The 21,684-nt window shown below is 50.2% G+C and overlaps 2 protein-coding genes and 1 long non-coding RNA gene across 3 annotated transcripts; 1 reads left to right on the top strand and 2 right to left on the bottom strand.

The window, feature by feature from the left end:
- Positions 1-269: 269 nt before the first annotated feature.
- On the bottom strand, positions 270-14,499 carry LOC105055496 (microtubule-associated protein RP/EB family member 1C). The gene is made up of 6 exons (XM_010937339.4): positions 14,130-14,499; positions 13,834-13,989; positions 13,183-13,289; positions 1,040-1,259; positions 848-967; positions 270-625 (listed from the first exon to the last, which is right to left on the bottom strand). The coding sequence occupies exons 1-6, from the start codon at positions 14,235-14,237 to the stop codon at positions 506-508; spliced, it is 831 nt and encodes a 276-aa protein (XP_010935641.1). The 5' UTR covers positions 14,238-14,499; the 3' UTR covers positions 270-505.
- A 2,646-nt stretch (positions 14,500-17,145) lies between these two features.
- Positions 17,146-18,972, bottom strand: LOC105055497 (stem-specific protein TSJT1). The gene is made up of 4 exons (XM_010937340.4): positions 18,680-18,972; positions 18,318-18,558; positions 18,067-18,187; positions 17,146-17,602 (listed from the first exon to the last, which is right to left on the bottom strand). Exons 1-4 carry the CDS (start codon positions 18,883-18,885, stop codon positions 17,406-17,408), a joined length of 765 nt encoding a protein of 254 aa, XP_010935642.1. The 5' UTR covers positions 18,886-18,972; the 3' UTR covers positions 17,146-17,405.
- A 487-nt stretch (positions 18,973-19,459) lies between these two features.
- Positions 19,460-20,836, top strand: LOC140852883 (uncharacterized). The gene is made up of 2 exons (XR_012135859.1): positions 19,460-19,810; positions 20,470-20,836. It is a non-coding gene; the product is annotated as an uncharacterized lncRNA (long non-coding RNA).
- Positions 20,837-21,684: the final 848 nt, after the last annotated feature.

Here is a 21,684-nt window from a genome sequence, read left to right as displayed (position 1 = left end):
CTCATACATCCAGTTCAGAACAAATATCAGCTGGTTTGAAGTTCTTTTGCCTCCCTCTTTTCTTGAGCAAGAAGACAGGCTAACAGCCTGCCCAATTTATTACGAGAATCAAGTGGTCTTGAAGTTGCAATTACCAAATATGTCAGTTTGATACTCAAAAAGCACAGAAACTTATGCTTGGTAACATGGATATCATCAGGACAAAGCAAAGTCAGATGGTATAAGCCCCCCAAATGGAATTTCATTTGTATAAAATCTCATTGCACGACAGACTTGTCAAAGATTAAAAGAAGTTTAAAAAAAAAAGAAAAAAGATACTAATTAACATCGTATTGTGAGCTCCTAAGGCTAAAGAACAGTACAATGAGAAAGATGAACCGGTTAGCACCAGGTGGTATGGGGAACCACTTTGATGAACATCTGAGATTTCTGAAAGGCAATGCCGAATTGGATGCCACTTCAACCTCACAAGTCAAGATGTCCTTTTCCTTTGTTTCATTGGTCTCTACTGTGATGCCTTGTCAACAGGACTCAGTGGCACCTGTTGTGATAGCCTGTGTGCATCTTCCACCACACAAGGATCATCATCTGTGGCATATAGTATCTTCTGAATTGCACCAACAATCTGCAAAAATTACAGTGAATAATGCAAGTTAACGATAAGTCAAGCTTTTGGAAAATGCCCTGCAAGCTTATGCAGCAATGAAGGTATGCACAGAACCACGCAAGCATCTTCTTAAGGACTTTCTGTCTTGCAATATAATTGATTACTTCTTTAGTCTAATGATTACTGAAAACTGAGAAAGAAATGCATGGTACAAAACTTGGAGAGGATGTTGCTCCATACTTGTAGACGCTCCATTTCAGGACCCCGGCACAAAATCTCAATCTCTCTCAATTTGGCAAAGTAGAAGTCCCTTTCCTTCTCGAGGCTATCAACCAAAAGCTTCAACTCAGTCATCTGCATCTGCTACAGATTTGTTAGGCTTTAATTACCCTATCATGGAAAAATAAATTTGTAGCGTTGCTTTGAAGTTACCTGCTCATCATAAGCTTGTCTTCCTCTGGAGGAAGCAGGTTTTGTGATCTTCGGTGAAGCATTTCCAGCAACAGTGTCATTCTTCCGAGTGTTTTGAGGAGATTGGGATTGTGTTTTGGAAACAGTAGAAGAAGACTTGGATGAAGCATGCACAAATGCTGCTCTTCTGTTAGCTTCTCTTCCTCCTTTACAAGCCTCTCTTCTCTCCAAGGGATTATAACTAGAAGGAAAAAAAAAGTTGAGCAAGCAAAGTCTTGAAAACATCAGCAAGTAATAACAAAAGAAAGCTCACATGACTACAAACACACACACACACACAAAAGAGAGAGAGAGGAAAACCATGCGCACATGCTTGTTGTTGCGGCCAATCGCCTCGTCGCCCGATCGTCGGAAAGCGTGCACCTGCAAAAGGAAGTCCGCACTGACCGGAGGCGGCCCCGGTGGGGACCCTCCGACGGTCAAGTCAGAGAGGTGACTGGGCAACAGTGAAATGCAGACAGAGAGCTCTGAGAGGGAGAGAGAGAGAGAGAGAGGGGGGAGCCTGCGTATGTGGGAGAGACGGGCGGATCGATCCCTTGCACTGTTGCCTTCCCCGGTATATATAGTGGAGCACGGTATGGCGCCATCATTAATGGCGCGGACAAGTGAGGAACCGTCAACTCACTGTAGGCTGTCAGAGCCGCCGTGAAAATGTCACGTCGCCGTGTAGCCGTCTAATCACCAGGGTTGACCCGGTTCTCGGCGGGACAACGCCCCTAGGTGACCGTGCCGCATGTCCGTGTCAGAGCTGACAACGTCTGGCGGCCGTACGGCGGTTGGTGGAGTCGGCCGACCCAGGGTCGGTGGCCAGCAGAGTGGCGTCGGACTCCTCCGTCGGTCGGCGAGCTTCATGTGGGTCGGCTAACGGACCTCTGGGTTTAGTCGGTCGGGAATGGACCGTGGAATGGCCGCAGTTAGCCGCTGATGGCGTCCGTCGGCCTGTCGCCCGACTTATGATCGGCCAGGCAGAGCCGTCCGTCGGGTCGTCGGTTAGTCGGCCGGGCTGCCAGGTCGGGCCCTCCGATAGTCGGTCGGTCGGGCTGCGAGACGGTCGGGCCCTCCGACAGACAGACGGTCGGTCGGTCGGTGGGTATCCCCCAATAGTTGCCCCCCTCCACTCCCAAGTCGGGTGGAGAGCTGGTCGATGCCTTCATTCGGGTAGCAAGGCCGGACGACTGGGAGTGGATTTGTCGCATGTGCAGATCCGACCGTACCACCGGCTGATCCGTTGTCAGACATCTCACGAATCCCAGTGATCCGAACGTCTAGTCGATGCCGGAAGTCGCGCCGGCGTCAGGTGTCAGACGCCACGTCTTGTCGTTGTCAGCCGTCACGTCGGTGCCAGAAGATCGGGTGCCGGACGATACCGCATCAGTCGATCGGATATTCGGCGCCGATCGTGGATGAGGCGTCCCATCGGGAACGCGGACCGACGCGGGCGGCCGACGGCGGAGCCAACCCCCGCGCGCCGCGTGTCAAGGTGGTTGGCCGGCGCCCGCTCCGGCATTTAATGCAGGCGGTGCGGGCGTCCCGGGGCGAAGCGCGCCGAATCCTTAGCCAACCGGCGGGCGCCACGCGTCGCGCATCTGGGGGACCTTGGTCGGCGCGGGAGCATCTCGGCCGTCGGTCGGCCCTATATATATAGGGCCTCCCGGACCCTGACCCACATTTGCCATTTGCTGGGGAAACTCTGTCCGGGCGATTTTTCGGTCGTCGCGGGCAGAGCTCTTCTCTACTTCCGGAGGGTCCATCGGGTTCGTGGTCCTCCTTCCCCTTCTTGCTTTCTTCCCTCCTTTCCTTTCTTTCGGTTCCTGCACAATGACCAGGAAACCGACTCAGGGAGCTCGGTCGGGGAACCCGACCGACGACACCCGATCGGCTCCGGAAGATGAGGCCTCCTCGCTTTCGGGGCCGAACGTCGATCAGCTTCGGGAGCACTATCGCATCCCGGAGCAGTTTCGGCTCTATGCTCCAGGGGCCGGCGGTCGGGTCAACAACCCTCCACCCGGCGACCTGGGGCTGTACGTTGAGGACCTTCGTGCGGGTCTTCGACTTCCGATTCCGGAGTTCATCCGGAATCTGCTCGATTACTACGGACTCTGTCCGGCGCAACTGGCGCCGAACTCTGTCCGGCTAATCATTTCTTTCGCGCTGTTGTGTCAGCTCTTGCCGACCAACCCCCGCGTTTCCCTCTTCCGGGCCTTCTTCGTGCTCCGACCCCACCCTAAGGCCCGAGGGTGGTGGCTCTTCAACCCCCGGAAGGGTCTTGCCTTCATAACCGGTCTTCCATCGTCCATTCATGGATGGAAGAACCAGTTTTTCTTTGTTTCCTCTTCCTCCTCTTGGGGCTTTCCTTCTCGCTGGGGTGTACCCCGAACTGAGGCCAACGACAACAGTCGGGTCGACGTGGACGACCGGGAGGACTTCCACCGACTCAAAGACATGTTGGTCCCGAAGCAGAGGGAGCTTGTTACCGAACAAGCTCTCTATGATGCCGGCCTGAGTCTGGTCCCCCGAATAGGTATCGCCCGATTCCTCAGCTTTTTTTTTTTGTTCGGCTTTAGGGTAGTTCCGGTCCGGCCTTTAACAGTGGTCGGTTTTGCAGGGACACCGCCGAGGATGAGGCCGACCGACGCCGAAATTCGTCAGTTTGCCGCCGCGAGGAAGAGGCCAGCGTCGGGGGCAGGCCCTTCGCGCCCTTCCAAGAGACCAGCCCCAGTCCCGCCAACCGTGGAAGCGTCGGCGACCGAGAGGTCGGAGCCGATTATAGCCCTCGCGGCTCCGACCGTCCGAGCCGAGGAGAGGCCGACCGAGGAAGTGGCCGAAGGAGTGTCGGCGGTTTCGCCGCCGCGGGTGGAGCCGGATGTCGTTCGGGAAGCCGAACATCGTCCGGAGGCGTCCGCTGGCGCAACGGGGGGCGCCGGGTCGAACTCCAGCGTCCCATCGCTGCCAGCCCCGTCGGTCGGGGCAGCTGATCGGGGGAAAGCCCCGATGGAGCCCTCGGAGGAGGAGAGATCAATGCCCCAAAGCGCATACTACCCCGAGGGTGCATCGGCCTTGGCCGATCACAACCTTGCGAGGAGGTTGTGCCAGGGGATCCTCCTCCCTACCGACGTTCAGTCGTTGCGATCTCGGCAGGTGACCGAGATGCTGTCGCGGTTCTACCCGTCGATGGTGGAGGTAAGCTTCGCGTCCCCTTTTCCCTTAAAAATTTTTGCTTGCCACATAATTCTGACAGAGCTTTTTTCCGTCGGCAGCTGATCTTCACCATGTCCGAGTTGGAGGCCGGATACCGAAGGTTCGGCGACGTTCGGGCAGCCTTCAAGGAAAGGTCGGCGGCGGCCGAGGCCGAAAGAACGATGCTAGTCGACCAGCTACAGGAGTCGGTCGACCGGGAGGCCAAGTTGACGGACGAGGTCTCCCGGCTTATGGCCGAACTGAAGTCGGCCAAGAAGGAGGCCAAGCACAAAGGCCGGGTCGGGCGTCGTCTTCGACGCGAACGGGACAGTGCCACCTCCGAACTCCAAGGGGAACGCGAGCAACTTCGGGTCAGCCTGGGGAAGCTCGCGGAAACCGAAGAGGACTTGTCCATCGCCCAAATCGACGCCGAAATTGCCAGGGCCGAGGCGGAGTTGGCGAAGGAGGAGCTGGCCCACGTTGAGGACGAGGCACGGTCGGCGAGGGAGTCGGCCGATCGTGCGGTTGAGGACTTCCGGGCCTCCGACCGGTTCAAGGAGGAGATGCTCGAATCGGGCTTCGCCTCCTACCGGGTCGGGTTCGAAGATGGTCGGGATGCCGTCCATGCCTTGTACCCGGAGGTGGACGTCAGCCGAGTCGCGCCGCTACTCGCCGAAGAGGACGGAACCGAAGAGGAGGCCGACCATCAGTCGGGAGACATCATCCCAACGGAGGAAGCCGTCCCGGAGCAGGAGCCGACCGGAGGTCCCTTGCCGACTGAAGGACATCCTTCCGCCGCCGACCCAGCGCCGCTTATGGTCGAGACGCCGATTCTTCCCGATCCTCCGTCGGTCGAAGAGATTATCCAGGACGAATGATCGGTCCAGCCGACTGTCTTCCTTTTGTTTCTTTTTGAAAACACATGTAATCGGCTTCGGCCCGACTTTGTAATTTCTTTTGATCAATGAATGAAATTGTATTCTCTTTTGCTTCTTGTTTGTAATGTTTCTTATCGCTGTAATGTCGAACCCTAGTCGCCAACTTAGAGAAGTCGCCAACTCGGGTAAGTCGGTAGGACTCAACCGGCTTGCACAGCTCCGAAGTAGCTTGTGTCCCGACTTTAGGTCGGTTTTCAATAATTGTAGTCGCTATTCGGGCGCATCTGTTAAGTCGGGATCCGATCGAACCTGGTAAGGTTCGGTAGTCGGACTTCCGTAGATGCGTTCACTCGAACATCGACCGGCGCAGTGTCGGATCCCCAAGCACTTGCGTCGGGTTCTCATGTCCTTCGACAGACGGTGGCGAACCGAGTGTCGTTCAGCCGGCCGCAGGTCGTGTCATGTGATAGACGGTGGTAAGCCGAATATCCCTCGACCGGCCGTAGCCCGGTCGGAATGTCACGGCAACAGCCGCGTGGGCTTTTAGCCTTTCTTCGGTCGGGGCCCGATCGATCAGTCGGCCGATGGATTCTGCCCGAAAATTCGACCGTAGAAGGAGTACAAACTCCCGTCATCGTAGATGCATCGGTCCGAGTAAGGGGCCGATGTGTCGTCGGTTCCAGGTCCGCGTCGATGCGTCGGGGCTGAGCGCCGATCAGTAGTCGAAGAGTTAGAACTCCGATTTTTCAAACTGAACTTGTATTCCGATGATTGAATTACAGAATTCACTGGTAATACAGCTTCAAGTTGTCGGCGTTCCAAGTCCGGGGAATGGTTTTTCCCTCAAGGGTTTCCAGTCGATAGGCTCTCGGCCCGAAGGTGTCAGCAACCTTGTAGGGTCCTTCCCAGTTGGGAGCCATCTTCCCTTGATCCAAGGGCTTCGACACCTCCGCCTTCCTCAAGACTAGGTCGCCAGGTTTAAAGAGCTTTGGTCTGACCTTGGCGTTGTAGTACCGGGCGACCCTCTGTCGGTATGAGGCCATTCGGATTTGAGCTTCATCTCGCAGTTCGGGGAGGAGGTCTAGGTCGGCCCTCCGGCTTTCGGAGTTGTCCGGCTCGCGGTACTGCTCGACCCTTGAAGATGGCAGGCCAATCTCGAGCGGGATCATAGCTTCTGTCCCGTAGGCCAAACTGAATGGCGACTCCCCGGTCGGGATACGGGGGGTCGTTCGGTAAGCCCATAGGACGGAGCCCAGCTCGTCGACCCAGAGACCTTTGGCTTCGTTCAGTCGGGTCTTGAGTCCATGGAGCAAGGTTCGGTTCGTCACCTCGACCTCGCCATTGGACTGTGGGTGCCCGACTGAAGTTAGTCGATGACGGATGTGGAACCTGGCGCAGAAGTCCTTGAAGTCTTGGTTGTCGAATTGCCGCCCGTTGTCGGTGATGATGGTGTGCGGCAATCCGAACCTGAAGATGATGGACTTTTGGACGAAGTCCTCCATCTTCCGCTCGGTGATCTGCGCCAAGGGCTCAGCCTCGACCCACTTCGTGAAGTAGTCGATGGCGACAACGATGAACTTCCTTTGGCCCGACGCCGGTGGGAAGGGGCCGAGAATATCGACTCCCCACTGAGCGAAGGGCCACGGAGCGACAAGGGGAGCGATTTGGCTGGCCGGTTGGCGCTGAATATTGGCATACTTCTGGCATGGCTCGCACCTTCGGACCAACTCTGCCGCATCCTTTCGCATGGTCGGCCAGTAGTAGCCCCGTCGCAAGACCTTGAACGCTAAGGACTTGCCCCCCAAGTGATTCCCACAAATTCCTTCGTGAACCTCTCGGAGAGCGTAGTCGGCGTCGGTCGGTCCCAAACACCTGAGCAGAGGGAGGGAGAACGACCTCTTGTAGAGTCGGCCGTCCATGATCACATATTGTGACGCCGACCATCGGAGTCGCTTGGCCTCCGCGGGATCTTTGGGACTGGTCCCGTCGGACAAGTACCGGACGATCGGGTCCATCCAACTTGGTTCGGACGTTAGCTGCTGCACTTCTTCGACCCGATCAATGCTCGGCTGTTGGAGGTTTTCGACAAACGTCCGACCCAAAGAATCATAGGCCGACGTTGCCAATCTGGAGAGAGCATCGGCACGAGCGTTCTCCGTCCTGGGGATGTGGGAGATCTCGAAATACCCGAGGCGGGCCACGAGATCCTTTACCTTCTGAAGATACTGGATCATGGTCGGATCTCGCGCCTCGAAGTCGCCCTTGACCTGCCCCACGATCAGCTGAGAGTCGGAGAATGCCCGGAGGCTGTCGACGCCCAATTCCTTCGCCATCCTCAAGCCCGCGAGGAGTGCCTCGTATTCGGCTTGATTGTTGGAGGCCTTGAAGTCGAACCGGAGGGCGTATTCGGTGACTACCCCGTCCGAGTTCGTGAGCAGGAGCCCGGCCCCGCTTCCCTGAGCGTTGGAGGCTCCGTCGATGTGAAGTACCCAGGTGGAGATCGGGTCCCGCTCAGAGACCGAATCTCGTCCCGGGCCTTCCGCTCCCGACCTTTTGTCGGTCGTTGGGCATTCGGCGATGAAGTCGGCCAAGACCTGAGCCTTCAAGGCAGGCCTCGGTCGGTACTGAATGTCGAACTCGCTGAGCTTCATTGCCCACTTAGCGAGTCGTCCGGATGTGTCGGGTCGGCGCAGTACGGCCCTCAGGGGCTGGTTGGTGAGTACCACGATGGCGTGGGCCTGGAAGTATGGGCGGAGCCGTTGCGCGGAGACGGTCAGGGCGAAGACCATCTTTTCCGTCTCCGAGTATCTGGCTTCGGCGCCGTGGAGCACTTTGCTGATGTAGTAGATGGGCTGATGGGTTCGGCATTCGTTTTCCCGAACGAGCACCGAACTGATCGCCTCAGAAGATGTAGCCAAGTAGAGATACAAGGTCTCCCCGATCTGCGGCTTTACGAGCAGCGGCGGGGAAGCCAAGTACCTCTTCAGGTCTTCAAAGGCCTGTTCGCACTCATCCGACCAAGAAAAACCATTCGTCTGGCGCAAGGTTTTGAAGAACGGGAGGCACCTTTCAGCTGATCGGGAAATGAATCGGCTAAGAGCGACGATTCTCCCGTTCAGTTGTTGGACCTCCTTCTTGGTGTTTGGATGACGCATGGCGAGGATCGCCTCTATCTTCTCAGGGTTGGCCTCGATCCCTCTCCGAGAAACGAGGAATCCGAGGAACTTCCCCGAGGTTACCCCGAAGGCGCATTTGGTCGGATTGAGCTTCATTCGGTGTCGTCGAAGGGTGCGGAAGGTCTCCTCGAGATCCTGAACATGGTCCGGGATCTGCGTGCTCTTCACCAGCATGTCGTCCACATACACTTCCATGTTGCGGCCGATCTGGTCTTTGAAGACCTTATTGACGAGTCGCTGGTAGGTGGCACCGGCGTTCTTCAATCCGAAGGGCATCACCCTGTAGCAGTAGAGGCCCTTGGGGGTCACGAACGCGGTGTGCTCCTCGTCTTCAGGCGCCATCCGGATCTGATTGTACCCGGCGAAGGCGTCCATGAAGCTGAGCAGTCGAAATCCGGACGTCGCATCCACCAGCTGGTCGATCTTTGGGAGTGGAAAGCTATCCTTCGGGCATGCTCGGTTGAGGTCGGTGTAGTCGATACAGATCCTCCACTTCCCGTTGGCTTTCTTGACCATGACGACATTGGCGAGCCAATCGGGATACGTGGATTCGCGAATGAAGCCCGCTTCGAGCAGCTTGTCCACTTCCTCGTCGATGGCCTTCTGCCTTTCTGGGGCGAAGGACCTTTTCTTCTGCCTCACCGGTTTCATCGTCGGATCGATGTTGAGTCGGTGAGTCATTGTTTCCGGAGGGATGCCCGACATGTCAGCTGCCGACCATGCGAATATGTCGGCGTTGGCCGTCAGGAGCTCCGCCAGTCGGTGGCGTTCGGCGTCGGGCAATTGAGACCCGACCCAAACTTTTCTGTCGGGATTTTCTCCTATCGGGATCGCCTCGAGCTGCTCGGCCGGCGAACCCCGCTCTTCCTCCTCCCGTTGATCCAGTTTGTCGATTGTCAGGGGATCCTTTGTCTCGTTGCTTTGGGCGGAGATTTGAAAGCATCGTCGGGCGAGCTGTTGATCTCCGCGCATCTCCCCGACTCCGTTTCTGGTCGGGAATCGAACAAGGAGATGGTACGTCGAGACGATCGCCCTGAGAGCGTTCAGTCCGGGTCGCCCGAGTATGGCATTGTAGGCCGAAGGGACTTGGACGACCGCGAAGATGAGGGAGACCGTGCTTTGCCGTGGTTCGGTACCGACCGTCACGGGCAGGGTGATTTCTCCTTCTGTCGTGACGGTGTCTCCGGCAAAGCCGATCAAGGGCGTGGAGACCCCACTAAGTCGATCCGTCGGTAGTCGCATTCGGGAGAAGGTCGAGTAAAACAAAACATTTGTCGAACTTCCATTATCAACAAAAATTCGTTTTACATCGTAATTGGCTATTGTCGCCGACACAACAACAGCATCGTCGTGGGGAGTCTGGATGCCCCGAACGTCGTCTTCCGCGAAGGTAATTACGTCGTTCGGTCGTGGCTTTTTGGTCGGCTCCCCCCCTGTAGACGTCCCCGATCCCAGCCGCTTGGAAATCATGTTGATGACTCCGGCCGTCGGCTGGTTAGTCGGTGCCTCTTCAGTCGGCTGGGGGCATCGATCGGCAGTCGGTCGGGTCGGCGGACCCTTTCGAAACTTGCCGAGATACCCTCGGCGGATGAGATTTTCGATCTCGTCCTTCAACTGGATGCATCGCTCGGTGTCGTGGCCGTGGCTCCGATGGAACCGGCAGTACTTCCGATGGTCGAGGCCCTTTGCCTTCAGAGGCGGAGGCCGTCGCAGGTATTCCTTCCCCTCGATCTCCATCAAGATCTGCGCACGGGGAGCGGAGAGAGGAGTGTAGGAGTCATACCTGGGACGCACCGACCTTGGAGTCTGTCGGCGGGGTGATTTTTGGATCTGTCGGAGTGGAGAAACCCGACTACCGGTCGGGGGCCGGCTTGGTTCGGCGGGCTCCCGACCTTTTCTTCGTTTCTCCTTCGGACCCCTGGGCTCGACCAAGCGTCGGTCGGACGCTCCTTCGTCCGCGCGCATATACTTGTATGCGCGCTCCAATAGCTCGGCGTATGTTCGGGGGAGGGTCTTGTCCAGAGAATAGGTAAATCGGGACGACCTCAGGCCCCTCTTCATGGCTGAAACCGCCATGTCTTCGTTGAGGTCCCGGACCTCGAGCGTGGCAGCGTTGAATCGCGCCACGAAGTGTCGGAGCGTCTCGTTTTCCCCCTGCTTGAGGGAGAAAAGGCTATCCGACGTTTGCGGCGGCTTTCGGCTGGTGCTGAAATGGGCCACGAACGAGTGCTCGAGCTGCGCGAAGGAATGGATACTGCTCGATCGAAGACCGGAGTACCAAGCCCTGGCAGCCTTGCGAAGTGTGGCGGGGAAACCGATGCAAAAAAGAGCGTCGGTTGCCCCTTGAATTGTCATGAGAGCTTTATAGCTCTCGAGGTGGTCGACCGGGTCGGTGGAGCCGTCGTAGGGCTCTACGTGCGGCATCTTGAACCGACTGGGAATCGGCTCGTCGAGGACCAGTCGGGAGAGAGGTTGGGCGGTCTGGAAGTCGACGTCATTCGAAGACTTCTGGCCGTCCATCTGCAATTGGGCGAGTCGGCGGTCGATCTCCTCGAACCGTCGCTCGTAGTCGTCCGCTCGTCGATGCTGGGAGACCCCAGGAGTGGAGCCTCCGGAAGACTCTGAAGGAGAGGCCGACGGTGTGCGCGGCCGCTTTTCCTTCCTCGTCCGTTCCAACGGGGAAGGAGAGGGCCGCTGGGACCGTCGGTCGTCGCACCGAGGTCGACCCTCCTCCTCCCCGTGGGAGCGCTGTTGGGAGTGCTCGCCTGGAGGCGGCAGGGGTCGGCGCGACCGTCGGCGGCTGCTCCTGGAAGGCATAGGTCGGGCCGCCGGTTGTTGCTGGAGGCTTTTGACTGCGTCGGTCAGCACGGTCATCTGCCGCACGATGGCCGCAATCTGGGCCTCCGTGGTTACTGCGGGGTGCGGAGAGCTAAGCTCCGCCGCCGGTGGGGGCGGGGAGGCTTCTTCCCGGCGGGAAGAACGCCTTGCCGACCCAGTGATTCTCGATCGTTGAGCTCTTGTCTTTGTCATGCTGTCCCCTACCTGGCGCGCCAATCTGTTGCGGCCAATCGCCTCGTCGCCCGATCGCCGGGAAGCGTGCACCTGCAAAAGGAAGTCCGCACTGACCGGAGGCGGCCCCGGTGGGGACCCTCCGACGGTCAAGTCAGAGAGGTGACTGGGCAACAGTGAAATGCAGACAGAGAGCTCTGAGAGGGAGAGAGAGAGAGAGAGAGAGGGGGGAGCCTGCGTATGTGGGAGAGACGGGCGGATCGATCCCTTGCACTGTTGCCTTCCCCGGTATATATAGTGGAGCACGGTATGGCGCCATCATTAATGGCGCGGACAAGTGAGGAACCGTCAACTCACTGTAGGCTGTCAGAGCCGCCGTGAAAATGTCACGTCGCCGTGTAGCCGTCTAATCACCAGGGTTGACCCGGTTCTCGGCGGGACAACGCCCCTAGGTGACCGTGCCGCATGTCCGTGTCAGAGCTGACAACGTCTGGCGGCCGTACGGCGGTTGGTGGAGTCGGCCGACCCAGGGTCGGTGGCCAGCAGAGTGGCGTCGGACTCCTCCGTCGGTCGGCGAGCTTCATGTGGGTCGGCTAACGGACCTCTGGGTTTAGTCGGTCGGGAATGGACCGTGGAATGGCCGCAGTTAGCCGCTGATGGCGTCCGTCGGCCTGTCGCCCGACTTATGATCGGCCAGGCAGAGCCGTCCGTCGGGTCGTCGGTTAGTCGGCCGGGCTGCCAGGTCGGGCCCTCCGATAGTCGGTCGGTCGGGCTGCGAGACGGTCGGGCCCTCCGACAGACGGTCGGTCGGTGGGTATCCCCCAACACTTGTGAAGATATGCCAATGATTAGATTGACTTGACCAAATTACAATCCTATCGAAAAAATTACAAACCTATTTTACAATAACATTAAAGAAAAAGAAGAAACAGCCATCAAATCTGAGAACTTAAGTATTATCCATTATAATGAGATCACGGCCGGCCCTGGAGCAGGTCGAACTGGACGACCGTCTCAGGCCCCAAGTCCTGTATTGATGTTCCAATGGGATGCAAAAATAATTTTCTATAATATTATAACAAAAAAAATAATTAAATAAGTTAATGATAAATTTTACATACTGCTTAATGAATATATCTATAGAAAATTACTGTACATAAATTAATTTTTCAGTGATAATTAATGTTTAAAGTATGTTAAATTTTAATAGAATGTCTCATTTTTTTTATTTGACCTCGGGTCTAAAAAATTTCGGGACCGGCTCTGGATGAGATGTTCTTTGACCTGACATATCAAAATGTGCTGCCAAATTATGGAAATTTCCAGCTAAAATAATCAAGACAATACAAATGGAATACCATTTGTTGTGGTGCCATGCAGAGACATGCCCAACATCTCAAGCGTCTGAGAAAGCTTGGCACCCCAAAATTCCAAAAAAAAGAATTGTGTCCACGTGACATGGCTTTTTCAATGTGGGAAATGAAGATAAAAAATGTCAATCGTTTTTAACTCCCTGTCTCTTACAAGTTGGCCAACATATGCTTCCTGCAAACATTAGTTTTCAACAGAAAATAGCTTGGAAGTAAAAGTTTATAGTTTTCAGCAAGCAATCTCCAGCAGCAATTTGGTCGACAAAGATTCAAATTTTATTGTGGCATTTTCTGTATGAAATATTGGAGAGGATGTTCTAAAATTTTCATTAGAAAAACTAAACATTTGGTCGTTATAATAGGTCGAAAAAAATAAATTATTAACATTTTAGCAGCTTTATGCACAAGCACATCTTGTAACCCACCAAGGATGGACATTAATAGACATGGAAATGAATAGACTGAAGAAAAACAGAGAACAGGGCAGGAATTACTTGTTGATGATGCCACCATTAATAGAATCACAATATCGCTTCATCCACTGCATGAATTCCAAATTATCAAGTGGCCGTCCTTTCACAAGCTTGTTCACTTCAATATGCTAGAAATAGGAACGATTTAAAAAGAAATGAGCACTGCTGTCACTGAGAATTCAAACTTTTGACACTCTATAACCCCCTCTCCTTTATTTTTTGCAGACCTTAACAATCAAATTAAGTGAAATAAGTCTTCATGCATTACAATATTGTGGGACAGGGTGTTCCCATAATTAAAATAAAATGCTATGTTTTGATTGGCTATAAGAACTCTGCATGCATGTAATGGTCCACAAACAGGGAAAATAGCCCTAGTTTTTGTAGGTTCACATTTCACAAGTATAAAAAAAAATACTAGAAGTAAATGAACTACATCTACATGAAACAAAACCAACCCAATGAGCGCTATGCATGCAGGATCCAAGAAGCAAAACTCTAGAAGAAATTCTCATTCAATGGAGCCAATGTAAACATTCATACCAAATCATAATGCACATCAATAACCATCCTTATTTTATCCATCCAATTCCCAGTTTAATGTTTAAACATAAACACCATGACTGAATTGAAATAAAGAAAATAAAAATCATAAAGGAGAAGTGGAGAGACCTTGGTGATGTTAAGCTTGTTGAAGACGTCCTGAAGGACCTTGTAGTTCTGGATCATCTCATACTCGTTCCTGGCATCAAAGTTCACCTTGTGCATCGGCACGATCCCCGGGTGCACGGCATCCATCAGTTGGCATTGCACCGCCCCCAGTGCCGCCTTTAATCCATCAATCCAACAACCAGTAACAGAAAATCAGAACAATTTTATCACAAGAAGATGACAACCAAAATCAACATATAATAAATAAAGGGGAAGAAAAAGAAGAAGAAGAAAAAGAAAGAATTCAATCCAAAAACCTCTTCGACTTTAGCGAGATTGAGTTGGAGGGTGGAATTGATCCACAAGACAATTTCATTCCGGCCGACGAAGTAGGCTGAGTCCATCATTCCGATGTTCGCCGCCATTTCCTCCTCCTCCTCCTTTCTCTTTGGTCGATGGGTACGAGAGGGAGATCGAAAGGGCCTTAAAGGTATTCTAATTTATAAATGGAGCTTTTCTTCGCATTGCTGTGAAGGGATGGAGAGGAGGGAGAAGGCGGGATTATATAATTAGTTGGCTTCGGTTTGAAAACGGGTGAGTGCGTTGGGCAAGGAACGGCGTTGTCGCCATCGCTGCAAGTTTTCTTTCAAAACTTTTTTTTTGGAGTTTGCACCGTTGTTTTGAATAACGGTCGTGGTTTCTAAACGTGTAATTGTCCAACGGCTCCTCACACGTTTATAGTATGATTTCAGTGCCATGCGGCCATCTAATAAGACAACCCACGAACGTGTGCCATGTCATGCATCATGCATACTGTTTGATGGCCATCCATCTTCTGATAATTTTAATTATCAAAATTAATAGCTGTTTTTGAATATATTTATTCTGACCATAAAAAATGGCATTTTGTGAAGCGTGAATTCCCCACGGTGCATCACACGTATGGCAGTAGTGCAATCTATCCATGTCCTAAGTGTGCATGGGAGCACACGTGATTCATGATCCCTATTGTGGGCACGTGTTAAGGATCGTCGGAGGCTCCACTTCGGATCTCACGAAGTATTGTCCGCTCTCGTCAGAGACGTCGCCATCATGGCGCACGTGCATCCACGTGCATCCGAAGTCACGATTTTATCTTTCGTCCGGAAGGCAAAAGGCACCTCGTGAGAGAATGCATACTCGTATCCCACTTAAGCACATGTACACACTAGAGTTATCCGATGTGGGACTATTAAAAGAGTCCTCCTACGGCCTGTCCACAACAATCACTTTCCACTTGAGTGCCAACCATTGCATGGATAGCATTGGCCAGAAAGAAACAACATTCTGTTGCAAAGCAACACAGTCTCAGGATGACATTTTGTCATTCTATTTATGCATTCGTGGAACTAGCATTTCAATTTTTAACTTTCTTGCATTATTATGGTAAATGTATCAAAATTATTGTTCAAATATCAGGTAATATTGTTCAAAAGAACCGATTACAATATCCTAGAATGCATCCAAGAATTGTCTCTGTACGAACCTGATGGTGAATACTTAGCAAACTACATAATAGACATGTTTGCACTTAACACACTTTTGGGACAGTTCTAGCATTGTTATCATATTTGTTACCTGCTATCGAAACAGTTATATGATCATTTGTAATATAATAACAATGAGGCAACAACTCTGCAATCCATATGGACAAGAACGAAACTTTTCATCCAGTAACAATTCAGTCTGTGAATACAAAAGCAACAAAAAAGGAAAATTAGTGACAGGTTATAGTAAAAACGATAGCAGGTGCTGGCCTCCGTATAGCTATCAACTTTATCAAATCCATGCCCTTTTCGTACCAGACTTGACGTACATAGCTGTGGAGAGTCGAGGGCATTTCTTTTAGATTGATTCATCTGTAATCTAAATTATTCCAAGTTTATGATTTAGGCAAGTTGGATAAATCTTTGTTAAATAAGGTTCGTGTCCCAAGTTTAGTGGGCTAGAGGTCAAATTTTGAGATATTTTTCTAAAGATCCATCAGTGCTATTTCTATTTGACCCAATCCAGCCCTATTGTGTTAGAACATGGATCCAGGGTCAGCATCTGTATCAATCCGTGGACAAGTGGCATTGGCTCAAGTTTGATTCAGATCCAAGTCCACTTCAACTTCTTTCTTTCTGATATCTAATGTTTGCCATGGATCATCACTTCACTTGTAGTCCAAAAATATACTCACTTGCAAAGGAATTAAAATTAACAAAAAAATCCTTCAGTACGTATTGTTGAATGACCATTTCTAATTGTTATTTATGAAAAGAAGCATCACTCATAAATCGAATGAATTTTTTGTTATTTATTAGAAATATCATCGACAGGAATCTATGCACGAAGAACGAAGTCAACCCAAGATCTCTGTTCTATATATATATATGTGTGTGTGTAGAAGGAAAATAGGAAATTTATCCCCCAAAAGAGCCAGCAATTCCTACAGACCTCACCTATCCTTGGCATGCTGGATTAGGATGGTGTGGGTAACCATATTTGGTGTGATGTAGCAGAACTCTTCGAACGCCAGCCCACCAGCATCAAGTGCTTGTGGGGAACATTGATAGCAGCTTTTGTTGCCAAAACACGATGTGAAGGTTTGAAAAGTACTAATCCGCACACAAAGGAAGAACAGAACAAATGTCTTTTGAAGAACAACAGAAGAGAATAAGACGTGAATAATGAATCAGAAAGAAGAGCCCACATATATGTCATGCTGCTTTCTAGAGAGATGGAGCTTTTGTTTGGTCGATACTGGGCTTCTAAGCTCTAAGATAGATAGGAAACAACCTCTTAGTTATCCTCATCCAGTTCAGTCCAAAAAGATTTGCCCAACTAAAGTTTTCCTTTCTTCTTCAGTATCATATGCCAACTTTTTGGTCAAATTAATTGCACCAGTTTCTCCTATAAAAAAAAATATAATAATTTAGGACCTCATCTACAAAAACCAATCTAAACGTATTATTTAAATTTTTTAATTTTATATAAATATTTAAAATTTGTTCAATAAATTGGTAATGTAAAAATAAACATATATCCACGCGGATCTTCGTATCTTTATCTTTTTATTTGAAAAATAATGCAAAATACTTTCTATATCCTTAGCAACCTGGTTCTTTACGGACCACTAAAAATAAATTGGATAATAAAATCTTTCACGAATTATGTATCCAAAAAAAAAAAAGCTTTTCATGAATCACCGCAAAGCACAAAAACCCGGAATTTTATGAGGCATACGTGCCCACATGCGTTAATGCCGTCGATCAAGCGTAGCCACATTAACACGCAAAGCCATCAATCACATCAAGAATAAGCGGACACTACGTATACAGTTAGACAACGAGGCCTTTCAGTACGTTTATGTACAAAGATGGACGCTACGTATACAGTGAGACATCTAAACACCTTTATTCATTCATGGGCAACAGCCCACCACCAGCATGGTACATCGCCTAAAGCAACTCGAAACCCATTTGAACGAAGAAGAAGACGAGGAGATGAGACTGAAAGCAAAGCACATGATAGAGAGGGAGACTAGGATGTGGCCAAGAAAGAGCAGGGAGCTATAGAACTGATTCATCCCAGAAGGTCCAGTTGGTGGAGCTGCCGACTCGCGGCATGCTGTTAATCCTGGAGTAGATGTCGACCTTGAAGTTGGCACCGCACATCACCCCCTCGCTGTCCACCCTCGGCATTGGCCTCAGCTTGTTCATCGGATACTCGAAGCTCTTCAGACCTCCCTCGCTATGGAACATGCACCCTGTATGCAATACGAGCAAATTCAAGGAAACTCTCATAGAATTGCCTTTGATCACCAAAAAATAATAAAATAATAAAATCTAAGCCACATTACCAATTTGTGCAACCCAGTTTGTTAAATTCTTTTGAGAGTACATTGTAAATACTTTACCCTCTTCAATCCGAATAAAACTATTCAGACTTACGTACTCAGCTTTATTCCTCTGTTTTGGACGCAAACTTATTCCTCCCATTCAAATTAATCAAACAAAACTATGCTGCAAACAGACAGAGCATAAATCTCTATCTAGTAATAACATATTCGATGTATATGGTAACGATTCAAGGTTGGTTTGGCTTTAATTTCTTCTTCCTTCCCTGCGTAGGCTCTATATTGAACCATACTTGCATATAAAAACCACCTTAAATTAATTAATTGGAGGACAAACACATGCAAAAGCTTAAGAAAAGATTAAGAGAACATACCAGTAGGGAAAGGAGCGTATGATTTGCCGCAACCCCCTTTTATTACCCCCACATCATCGCAAATCACGACCGATCCATCCGACGCTATGCCCCAGTACAGCGGTATCTTCCCATCGGCGCTCTGCACGCGGAACCAATTCCAAACAACAAGAATAACAACTTCTCATCAACGAACCAAGTACCAACCAAGCACGAAGATAAGAAAAACTGGAATATATAAGCCAAGGAATAAATATATTATAAACTCGTACCAGAGCCGCGAAGACGGTGCCGGCCTTGTTATCATAGAGCACGAAGGCGAAGGAGCCACCAAGGTCCTTGAGGACCTGGTCGGCCGGGTAGGGCCCGCGGTCGCGCAGCGTCCGGTAGGCCTCGATCACCAGCAGCGCCTCGTTCGTGTTCTTGCTCAGTCCATACTGCCTGATCAAAGAGCACAAGTTGTCGAGGCCCCCAAAGAACATACAGTGTATGTCATCAAGGCTACAGAACAACCTGCATGGATCCCAAAGGAGATAGATAGATTTGAGTCCTAAGATTAGATTAGGGAATCCTATGATTGTGACGCTAGCTCGATATGTAGTTAAGAGTTTATGGGACTGGATCAAAGTCGTGCCTTTGCTTGGGGGAGTAGTGGGAGTGGGAGGGGACGCAGGCGAGGGCGGCGCCGACGCTGAAGGTGGCGGAGAAGGAGTTGTCGGGGTGGAGGGAGTGGAACTCCTGGAGAATCTGCTCTGGGTTCTTGGGGGCACGCCGGCCGCCGCCCGGGCTGTTGAGCTCCTGAGGCGGGTGAGCCAACGACTTGTGATATATGGCCAACATCTCTTTTTCTCTCTCTCGTTTCGAAGTTGAGGAGACGAAACGTATGTGGAAGAAAGGGGAAATGGATTGGAATGAAGCTTTAGACGGGGACGGGATGGTGTATATATAGTTGTCTCATGCTACAGCACCGCAAATTTTTCATATTTGTTAATATGGATAAAATAATTGGGAAAGGAGAATGGATATGGACGTGAACGATAAGGATCCGGCCAAACTGGCAGTGACTCCGACTATCGAGATCTGATCACTACATGGTATCGTTACCGTTCACCTGGTTGGTCGTCATTTAATGTCAACTGACATCGGCCGATTAAATTATTCTCACCGGTGGTGCGTGTAAATGGCGCCGTGTCCTGTGTTTTCCCCGAATGGTAACGAGGGGAGCGCGACGTTGACACGTCATCCGACGACGGAGATCACGTCCCAGCCCGCAGGTTTTTCAAAGGAGCAGGTATTTCTGTGTGCGAGGTGCCACGTCAGATATCTGACGGGCCGTATGTGGAAAGGCCGTAAAACCAAGAGATCAAACTCGCCATCTACGTGGGTCCCACTGTAAGGATGGATAGGCTGCTTTGTCTTATACACGTCAGCATGCCTCGGGGGTGGTGGGCGCGCGGGTGGCGTCGTTCGTTGGCGACGTCCGCTCTGGTCCATCCCTTCTCGTTGTTGTCATCTTCATCTTGTTCCGAGGATAACTACGATAAATGGCTGAGGCGCCTTCTCCTCCTTCGATTTCTAGCTTTTTTTTGTGTGGACCGGTTCCTAATATTTTTGCCAGTTGCCACGACAGCAGCAAGATGCACCAGTTCATTAGAGTAACAAAGAGAACACTGGGATTCACACGGTTAGTAAATCAGCGTGGATCTCAGAGGCGCCAGGTGCCTAACCCTACGCACTCGCTGTGACTGTATGCACGACGGAAGAGGTAGAATAACCCTATAATATATGGAATAAAAATTTTCCATTCTCCATTACAACCCTATGAAATAAAAACTTTCTGATTTCTAAGTCCATCAAAATGCATCGACAATGGATGACTAGAAGTACGAACATCGTCTTTTCTCGTTTGAAGGATATCTAATTTGGCAAACCTTGGCACGCAGCTTCCCCAATCCAGAGTCGGGTCCATCTCTCGCTACTGTTCATAGCTGACCCTTGTGGTGGCCATTTTATTCGTTTGTAGGGGATGCCCCTACAAACGAATAAAATGGGAAACAGAAGTCATAAATTCTAATCAAATGATATATTTATATTCCCCAAATCATAGACAAACAGAATAAATCGGGAGATTCAAAACACACATTCTCCTCCTCCAACCTAATTGGGCCAAAAATATCTAAACTTCTTTCAAGGGCATGGCATGGGTTCCTGTAGATCTAATTCAAGTCCGATACATAGTCTGTCTTGATGAATTAATTTCATCCATCTCATTTTTCCTACTTAATCGTGTACATATGTTTTTAGCAAATCGATTGCATCTCGATCAAAATTTTTAAGACCACCACCAGTCTATTCAGATATCTCGATGCTTGATAAAGAGGCTCCAAAACTTTCTGAAACCGATGTATCTTTTACAATTATCAGGTGACATCTCCATTACCATGTGACGGTGTGGACGCTGAAGATACAGTTTTTGATGGAAACCAGCGATGATGGTAGGACGCAGCGAGACCCGGAGATTAGAGTGAATATTTGGGATGAAGGTGAATGAGAAAAGTGAAATGGGGGAAAGAAACACGGATAGAGGAAAATCCCACCAAAAACAAAATAAAGAAAGAAATGAGAGAAAAGTCATTTTCTATTTGTTGGACTAATTTAATCTGTTCGGGCTGGTCACTCTCCTCATCATTTCTTATCCAAAACAAGCCTCGACATGAAGAACACCTATTAGTAATAGTACCTCACGATGAGTGCATCATTTTTTTTTTTTTTTTGGTAAGAACGATGAGTGCATCTTCGAAAGCACTCGCACGAGTGCTGAGTACGTAATGATTTCCTCCATAATCATAAGAGCAAAACTGGCTTTTGCATGATTTTTTTCCTTTTTTACCCTAAGGGGAAGTGGGGGAGGGCCAAAGCCTACCTTGCCCGAATCGTTACACCCACTAGATCTTCGGCAACGGCTTGAGGAAATTCGAGGGTCCGGTCATGTTAGAAGAGAAGAGGGTAAAAAGAAATCTAAAACTGACCTTTCGGGAGCACAGTTATATCATGGTTGCTTCTCGATGTAGGGATAGGGTGTGCACAATTAATATCGTATGCTAAAATATCGATTAATATTGAGACTAGAAGAGGATGGCGAATCCTTTCCTTTTTCTTCTTTTTTGACGTAAATGGAAGGTATAAATCACTTGGTAATTTATTGATCCTCTCCCTTTTCTATCATGTATCCACTCTATCAGGTACTCGGTACCTGACCACAATATTATACACCAAGAATAGCTACTTTGCCAGAATCAACCACATGTAAAAGAGCATACAACATATTTTCTGAGCTTACAACCAAAGAGAGATTACTTTAAATGACCAAAGATTGAATTCTAATATTGTAGAGATAATCGAAAGATAGGATCATCCTGACCTAACTAGCATTCCATTGAATTCTAATATTGTAGAGATAATCGAAAGATAGGATCATCCTGACCTAACTAGCATTCCTGTAAAAACTAAAAAAAAAGTCCCGACGCATATTACAACCTTACCAAGAGGCACAAGACGAATGAGTGCTATTCACAGAGGCAAGCACTTCTGGATCCCCAGTGATACTTCCAACACCTGAATGTGGCACAATGAAGCTTG

This window comes from Elaeis guineensis, chromosome 12 (genome assembly GCF_000442705.2).
Source record: "Elaeis guineensis isolate ETL-2024a chromosome 12, EG11, whole genome shotgun sequence".
Classification (NCBI taxonomy): domain Eukaryota; kingdom Viridiplantae; phylum Streptophyta; class Magnoliopsida; order Arecales; family Arecaceae; genus Elaeis; species Elaeis guineensis.
The sequence above is the reverse complement of the archived record's forward strand: the minus strand, read 5'-3'. Positions and strand labels throughout refer to the sequence as shown.

What these genes read in the sequence shown, in the direction of transcription:
- LOC105055496 (XM_010937339.4), bottom strand. Translation starts at nt 14,237, where the DNA reads ATGGCGGCGAACATCGGAATGATGGACTCAGCCTACTTCGTCGGCCGG. An exon ending in ACAAGCTTAACATCACCAAG is followed by an intron (nt 13,290 to 13,833) that starts GTCTCTCCACTT and finishes TCCTATTTCTAG; the next exon opens with CATATTGAAGTGAACAAGCT. An exon ending in AATGGTGGCATCATCAACAA is followed by an intron (nt 1,260 to 13,182) that starts GTAATTCCTGCC and finishes TTTTCCTTCTAG; the next exon opens with TTATAATCCCTTGGAGAGAA.
- LOC105055497 (XM_010937340.4), bottom strand. Translation starts at nt 18,885, where the DNA reads ATGTTGGCCATATATCACAAGTCGTTGGCTCACCCGCCTCAGGAGCTC. An exon ending in CACTACTCCCCCAAGCAAAG is followed by an intron (nt 18,559 to 18,679) that starts GCACGACTTTGA and finishes GGATCCATGCAG; the next exon opens with GTTGTTCTGTAGCCTTGATG. An exon ending in GCACCGTCTTCGCGGCTCTG is followed by an intron (nt 18,188 to 18,317) that starts GTACGAGTTTAT and finishes TTCCGCGTGCAG; the next exon opens with AGCGCCGATGGGAAGATACC.